At 39.3% G+C, this 8,309-nt stretch overlaps 1 protein-coding gene across 1 annotated transcript; it reads right to left on the bottom strand.

Moving 5' to 3' along the window:
• Nucleotides 1-5,120: 5,120 nt before the first annotated feature.
• LOC122652062 (peptidyl-prolyl cis-trans isomerase CYP28, chloroplastic) lies at nucleotides 5,121-7,747 on the bottom strand. The gene is made up of 2 exons (XM_043845718.1): nucleotides 6,968-7,747; nucleotides 5,121-5,490 (listed from the first exon to the last, which is right to left on the bottom strand). Exons 1-2 carry the CDS (start codon nucleotides 7,713-7,715, stop codon nucleotides 5,282-5,284), a joined length of 957 nt encoding a protein of 318 aa, XP_043701653.1. The 5' UTR covers nucleotides 7,716-7,747; the 3' UTR covers nucleotides 5,121-5,281.
• Between the last annotated feature and the right edge of the window lie 562 nt (nucleotides 7,748-8,309).

Consider the following 8,309-nt stretch of genomic DNA (forward strand, 5'->3'; position numbering starts at 1 on the left):
TTAACTTTAAACACCATTTATTAATGATAGATTAATAAGATAAGCAATCTAATTAACATCTATAGCTTCATACTTTAATTGCAAAAGCTTTCCTTCTAATTATTGGATTTGCTTAATTATTAAAAAAGAAAATCATGGTGGAGCCCAAGCACCGTATCTACGGTTGGTAATTGGAAAGATTGTAGCACAACAAGGGTTATTTATAATTGCAACTTGTTTGGCCCCTAAATTAATGTAAGGATGGCACCGCAGACCTTATTCTCTTCTTAATTTTCAAGATACGGAATCAGGGATAGGATCGATCTCGTCAATTTTGAGGGATTGATTTGATTTCAATAAGATCGGAATCGGTCAGAATAGATCCCAATTGGTCCAAGAATAGACTGTGTTGAATTGGTCAAAATCAGGATGATCACGGCTGATTCCGTACTACCAACCCCCCTCCCCAATTAAATAAAAGATCATCATAATCTATGCAACTAACTACCTTGTCCTCAAGGCTTATTATAACTAAGTTATGGAGAGGGATTATCACCAAGTCATGAATCTTAAATCTATTGGTAGAAATTTGATTAAACTTGACTAGTGAGATGAATGTATTATCTTTTATTACATGGATTCATTCATGGTTGATGACGTGGTAAGTTATAAGAAAGACAAAACATCACCAATAATCTTTGCCCATGTAAATAACAGTATGTAAAACGATTTAAGACTATGTCAAGCAGAGTTTCAAAATTCGCAAATTGAGTCTAATTGAGTTACACCGAGTTGCCAATCAAGTCTGACCAATTACAATCGATTCTCTTGTTTCATAGATGATCCAGATTGGAAATAATAGACCCACTACTGCAAGATCAGGGAGGGGCAAATGTACGCAACCTTACCCCGGATTCCTACACAAGGAGTTCAGATCTACTGCCCACATGGGGACGGGTGGGGACAGATCTGAACCCTCCATGGGGGTGTGGGACCCGCCTCTAGGGTGTGGGACCCATACCCCATGGAGGGGTCAGATCTGTCCCCACTCGTCCCCATGTGGGTAGCTGATCCGAATTCCACAACAAGAGAGATTGTTTCTAAGTTTTGAACCCGCAACCAATAAAATGCAATAGTGCAACTAGTGACCTAAATGGTCAATATTCGTTTAAAAAAAGATTATTTGGCAACCCTAAAGTTTAAGAGCCCAGTTGTAACTATGGGCACATTACACGTTGATTCATTTTCCTCGGAAGAGTGTCCCCGCATGAGAGGGAAAGAGAGTATTTGACTCTTACTATGGTTCTACCAATAGCCAAACAAACGAACAGATATGTTAGAAAATCTAAGTATTAGTCATTTGTTTTATTTAAGGGGTGTTGTTCTCTGTGCCGCAACGCAGCTTGCACGTAGGCACATGGGGGTGGGCGTAATGACCACCCTGCTCCCTTACACAGACTGCCTATATGTCTGGGTGCAGACTGCGCTGCGACACGGAGAATATTTTCCCTTTATTTAATTACTTTCTTGGTCTGCTTTTCGGTTATCAGAAATCTAATGAACCTGCCTGTCATGAATAATGATACTCAAAGATAATTTGATAAACAATGTATTAAACTTTGAAGATAAGGTTTTCAACTCTCGACCAAAAAAAGATAAGGTTTTCAACTTTATTTTCTTTCTTGTCACGTGTCATTTCAATTTTTAATTTTTTTGGCATTTTGCACGTGTTGCCGATTTCTAACTTTAGGTTTCACGCTTTGTTTGTTGAGATTCTTTGCATCTGTGCTTTCAATGTTAAAATATAGATTAATAAAAGTATTTTGAAACATACTAAAGATCTAGAAGAGGTTTGTGAACCTTAAGATGGTGAGTGGTGGGTGCACCGCTTTCTATGGTGGATGGAAACTTTAATAAATTATTTTAATTTGTTTTTTAAAAAATAATTATTTTCACAAGGATCATATGTTTTGTAATATGACATTTATTCTGTTAAGTGGATAAATGATGTGTTCATTTCTACTGTTGACATTATAGAGGACATGATTTATATTAACCACATGTTAAATTTCGAAGTCTAATTCAGTCAAATACTCATCTTTGTATTGACGTGCATCATGCATATGTCCATGCATATGTATCAATATTATAGATATTACTGTGCACTCTCCTAACTCTAAGTAGGAACAAACGATTAAGATTAAAAGAACCATAAAATTGGATGATCCATATTTGTCTCATGATTTCCAAAATGTCACATTCGAATGTATATCACTCCCTAGCTAACCTCACACATAAAAAAAGTTTTAAAAAAATCTCTCTCTCTCTCTCTCTCTCTCTCTCTCTCTCTCTCTCTCTCTCGTGTTCGCAACAATGCCCGCATGCAAATTGTGACCAATGGGAGACTTGGATCCTGTCAATCCGGGCAGCGTGCAGCACTTGTGCAGCGCCTGGGATTGACAGGGCGCTTTTACCACCTTATCCCTGCTCGGACAGGGCTTTGGGCAGGGGGTAAGGCGGTCAAAGCGCCCTATCAATCCCAGGTGCGCTGCACGCTGCCCGGATTGACAGGATCTTTTTCCACCAATGGGAGGGGGATGGGTGACGAATTCATAAATAGGGAGATTTAGGAGAGAAAACTTGTGGAATTCACCATTTAAACAAAGAATTTGTACTTTGAATAACGTGAGATATATAGATGTGAAAATACTAAAATATATTGAATCCATCTAGTTGAGACGGAAATAAAGGAAAAGGAAGTGACATTAAACCAAAACTAAAATGTAAATTTTTGTTATCATTGTGTAACTTCTAAGCATTGCATTCATACCAAAAAAAAAAAAAAACTTCTAAACATTGCATTAAAAAAAAATCGAAAACATTTTAAACTTGATTTAAATTTTACTTCATTTGCAATAAAAGAACTAAAAATACAAAAAGCTTCCATTTGAAAAATTAGAATACCACATTTTATAAGAATTTAAAGTAGTTACACAATCATGATTACAAAATTTCTAATTCTTTTAAAAACTGATTTCACTTTCCTTCCTTCTCTTTCCTTTCCTTTTTTTACTTGAAACCATTAGGATTCACAAGTAAATAGGAAAAAATAATAATAAAAGAAATGAAACCGGAGACTCGGACCATTATTTATTTCTTAAGTATAATGTAAGCACGAATGAAATAAGGAAATTGGTTTCTCTTGAGGACATATTCAAGCAGTTGAAGAATATTTCAAGAGAAGATCAATGAGGGATTATTATCCTCTCCAATTCCCTATAGGTCGGCAGTGCTAGTGTGGATGTCTGACATGTGGCAGCTCGGACATCCAATGGGCTGAGCTCAACATAGTCAATGAGCTTGAACCGTTGGATGTCCGAGCTGCCGCATGTCGGACATCCACACTAGCACTGCCGCGTTGCCGAGCTATACGGAATTGGAGAGGATAATTTTCCATCAAGGAGCATGTGGATATGGTTTTTATTCTTTTATTTACCATTTTTCACAAGCACTAGAGTCACCAGACATTAATCAGACAGAATGGGCTGAATCGGTCAATCGGATTGGCCTGGTTCAGCCACCTGAGGTTAACCGGATGTCATCACAGGTAAACAAAGTGCCCGCTTGATAACCTTACTGCTGTTTCTGTTCTGGTTATGTGCTGAGAAACAGTAGAACCGTTTTTTACTTTTCTATGCTGAGAAACCGTTTTTGACCCGCTTGGTAAACCTGTTCTGGAAAACGTTTTTCTTTCTTCACTTTTTCCTCTTCTTCTTCTTCTTCTCTTGGTTATGGGTCTTGTCTGCAATTGCAACTTGCTTTTAAATCTTTTATCAATGGATCGTACCTTCTATGTGTGTTTGCTTGGCGAGTCACTGACTTGGCCAACTTATATTTCTTCCCTTTTCCTCCTTTCAATTTCTTCCCTTTTTTATTTTTTCCTTACCCATACATCCCTGTTTTGTTCTGTTCAGTCCTAGCTTGATCTGGTTCCACAAGAGAGACACAGGTCCTTCTCAATTATTCATCTTTCCATCCCAAACTCTAGGGTCTGAATCGATTCTCTTGTGCGACCTTAGCCTCTGTTTCTTACACCCTAAATCCAACCATGCCGTCATATATCAAACTGAAATCAAATCTGATCTCTGTTCTACCACTAGGTATGATTTCAGTGGCTTGGCTTTATTTCTGGCTTGATCTTTTGGGTGAATAAGTATTTTGTACTTAAGAGGGTAGTCCATTCGGATACCTACCCTGAAATTTCCCTTCGATTGGGCTTTCAGTGAGGGAGGTCTTCTCGTTTCTAGTAATGGCGAAAGCATATCGAACTGGTGATTTTGTTGAAGTTTGTAGCAACGATGAAGGTTTCTTGGGTTCCTACTTTGCTGCGAAGGTTCTCAAGTTGGAAACCCTAATAACCAAGGCTTTCAGTTTACTCCAATGAATGAACACAGAAACCGTGGTTCTTAGGGTTTCTGTGAACCAAATCGCGCATAGAGAGCGAGCGACAGAAAGAGAGAGAGAGGAAGAGATAGAGTGAGAGAAAGACAGAAAGGGATAGAGTACGAGGTCGATCTTACCTCCAAGATGAGTTGCAGGTTGTACAAGGTTTCAATGGCTAGAGGCGTGAGATGTGAGAGAGAGGTTAGAGACGTTGAGAGGTGAGAGAGAGGTTAGAATCGTGAGCAGTTTATCGGGCACAACTTTTAATTTTCAGCACAGAATGACAGAACATGTTGGACATGTTCTGTCAAAAATCTTCCAAGGAGCATAAATTTTGATTTATGTTTCCAAAAACACTTCGTTATCAAGCGGTTTTTGGGTGTTTTCCCGTTTCTTGGAACGGAAAAACACCAAGAACTATTTCTCGTAAGGTTATCAAGCGAGCTCAAAGTCTTGATCTAAAGCAAGTTTGGCCCAATTAGCCAGGTTCAACCAGTTCACCTCCTCGGTGGGCTAAAACATAATAAAAATTTTAGCTGGGCCACCTCGTTTAGGGGAATCGGATGACAAAAATTCAAATTGATCAAAGGTAGGGAAAGAAAAATGATTATCTAACACTGTAAATACTTGAGCTCCTAACATTAAAGCAAGTAAATGTTTAGACAAGTGTATATGTCATGGAAATGGAAAGAAGGAAGTACAGAAGTCAGCAAGACTTTGCATTCTGTTTCTCAAATAATCAATGTGGTTTCTTGTGAAATGAATTTACAACAAAATCTCTCAATAAGAGTTAGAACAAACATAATCTGAAAATACATATGTTCTCTGCTACCTGAATAGGTTGATAATGTCCATCAAATCATGGAAGGCTGGGGGTCAGTGAAGGCTTGGCAACTTTAAGCTCTCCACAGTCACTGATATAAACAGTCTTAAGAGGCTTGTTCCATATTGTGCGTGCAACCTGGGCTCTTTCATCTCCAAGCAACTCAGCAAAGTCGTTGAATTGGCGAATCCGTTCACCTGGTTTGTAAGTTGGGATGGAAGCAATTGCTGTCACAACATCTAACCCTGAAACTCAATTGAAACAAAAGGTGTCAAGAAATTCAAATTCTAACACGATTACCATTCCTCTGGGAAACATAAGAATAATATATAATCTCATACATGGGACTGAACATCTCCATCACAACATCAATAGCAGCCCCTCCATTCAATTGGCCCACAAAGAAGAACTCCTAAGTTCATAAATTCAATCAAAATCACAACCATCCAATCTATTGATTATTTTCTGAATTTTGAGTTAGATGTTTCTGTGGATTGTAAACCCCCCCCCCCCCCCCAAAACAAAACAAAAAAAAAAGAGTTAGGAAATGAAATCAATGATTCCATGATACCTTCATCTCCTACAGGAGTTCAATTGGAATAAATAGCAAGAACACGAAAGATTCTGTAGATTGTCAAAGGCAGGAATCAAGAATAAATGAAAATTTTAAATGATTGACATGATCCATTCACATTGGTCTGCACAGGTATGCCATGGGTTATCTGTTGACAGTCACATTTCCCAGGACCAGATTATCTAGATTCCTGAACTGGATTGGCATTACACTTCTACTAACTGTAGAGGAAATAATGGCAGAAAAACAAAAGCAGAAATGCAGAACTCCATAGTCCGGAGGAATAAAGACAGTCCCCAAATAAACTCCATAGCCAAAGAATAAATGGAATTTAAGCACATCTACAAGTTGATGAGGACATAGCTAGTATATATCTTCCCCTAAAGAATATGCGTACCATACAGAGGTGCTAGGACCACCAAATAATGAACCCATCAAAATCTGCTAATGCCAACACCAATCAAATTTGTTGACAACTTCTCAAAATCAAGCTTTTTCACTATTTTGATATTTCGGTGATATCAGCTGAAATTTTCTATGGTGATTTGGATGTGAAAAAAACCAGATTCAATATAAAACTTCTAGTAATTCAAGTTGACATCACTAAAATATTTTGGTCTTGGCTAAGAGTCCAAGACTTAAAAGTCCAAGTTCCATGATTGAAATACATACATGCTGAAGCATGATAAGAAGTTAAGAACATAACCAGCAGCCCTTTCAAATTAGAGAATTTGGTTCATCAAGCCCTTATAAAGCATAAGCCGTGCAAAAAAAAAAAAAAAAAAAACACACTACAATGTAGTTACCAGATAAAGTGAATTTCAATAAGTGATTTGCAAGATCAACCAGAGGCATCAATAGAAGCAACCTGGACAAAATCAAATAGTCCAAGTCTCCAAGTTTCACAACAATGACAATGTACATCAACTAATTCAAAGCATCTTAAAAAACAGTAAAGGCTAATTATGATTTGTCATCTTGAACTGAAATTTTATGAGCTCAATACAAACAATGGATCAAGAACAAAACAGTCTCTTCCCAGTCTAATTTATATTTGGGTTCAGATAAACATGGAGCTAATTCGGTTCAGAATCTCTTAGCTGCAGCTAAAAATGCCCATTAATCGGGGGAGAAAAAAAAAAACATACCTTCAAGCACAGCTCCAAAGACAATATTTCGATTATCAAGCTGGGGACAAGGACCAGGTCCTGTAGTAACCAGGAATTCGGCATTCCTATAATTGGGGTCAAGCTTAATCTGCTCATCATCATCGTTCTCAGACAAACATAGCGACAGAACACCAGCCCTCGAATGGGTAAGCAGAAAAGACCTCGGATCGACGGTCTCCGTGTTCCTTGCCAAATCCAATGGTGGACGCACCTCTCCCTTATCCTTTCGCCCCTGCCGACCGGCGATGAGGAACTCACCTGGAAAGATCTTCTGAACCAGAGTGCCTTTGTAAGAAGAACCGGAGGAGCCTGTGCACATGGCTTTGAAGTTAGAGACGGTTAAAGGGACGTGTTTGCCGTAGAGGCCGAAAACAACACGGCCCAGAAGCTCGGAGTCTTGGCAGGCCGATAATTCGTCACCAAATGTGCGGTCTGAGCGGAAGTAGTTTGGGCAGATGCTGAAGTCCATGAAGAATCGGTCGGTGATGGTGGTGTCGGGCGGCGGTGGCCGCGGTGGTTGAGGGGGTTGTGGGTCGACGACATTCTCATCGGCGGCGATGGCGAGAGGGGAGGGCAGGGGGAGAAAAGTGGAGAGGAAGATGATGGAGCGGCGGTTGAAGTGTATTGCAGGTGTTGAGTTAGGGTGTCTGGGTTGAGACGAGAGATGGGCCAGTGGACGGTGGCGGTGGTGGTAGTAGCTGAGGAGAGGCGTAGCAGAGGAGCCCATGGGACTGGGATTATGGATTTCCACATGTTTTGTTTGTTTGAGAGAGAGAGAGAGAGAGACAGAGAAATTGCAATTTCGATGGATGGATATGTGTTCTTGGCCTGTTGGCCACCACTTGTTGATCCTCTTGTGTGGCAAAATGGTAAAAATGGATCATGTAATTGTGAAGGTCTTCACTCTTCACCAAGCCAACTGTAATGGTCCAGGGCTTGAGTCGCCAAGATCAATTTAACCTCAAGCCATACATCATAATCCCTTGACTAAATACAGTTCCTAACAAGGATTTAAAATGCAAATACGGGGTCGAATTGGTCCTTGTTGATTCAAATCCGGCCGGAATCGACCCTAAAAACCCTAGAATTGACCCTCTAGATCTAAAAACTTAAGGATTCGGTCCCAAAACCCTAGTATTCACTACTCGAGAACGTCCAGAATCGGGATCAATCATAATCGATTCGATCAATCCAATTTCAATGTTTGAAACGATGGTTCCTAATGAATCTGTTAGATTGATTAATTAAGTTGGCCTTATTCATGAACTTGGTTAGCGGTTAACTTCAATTTCAATGGATAGTTCTACTTTTGTTCAGTTTA

Source organism: Telopea speciosissima, chromosome 2 (genome assembly GCF_018873765.1).
Source record: "Telopea speciosissima isolate NSW1024214 ecotype Mountain lineage chromosome 2, Tspe_v1, whole genome shotgun sequence".
In the NCBI taxonomy this organism is placed as follows: Eukaryota; Viridiplantae; Streptophyta; class Magnoliopsida; order Proteales; family Proteaceae; genus Telopea; species Telopea speciosissima.

Bases quoted from the DNA above. Each gene is read 5' to 3' on its own strand.
- LOC122652062 (XM_043845718.1), bottom strand. From the start codon at position 7,715: ATGGGCTCCTCTGCTACGCCTCTCCTCAGCTACTACCACCACCGCCAC. The intron at 5,491-6,967 runs GTATGTTTTTTT...ATTGAGTTTCAG, and splicing joins CTTTGGAGCTGTGCTTGAAG to GGTTAGATGTTGTGACAGCA.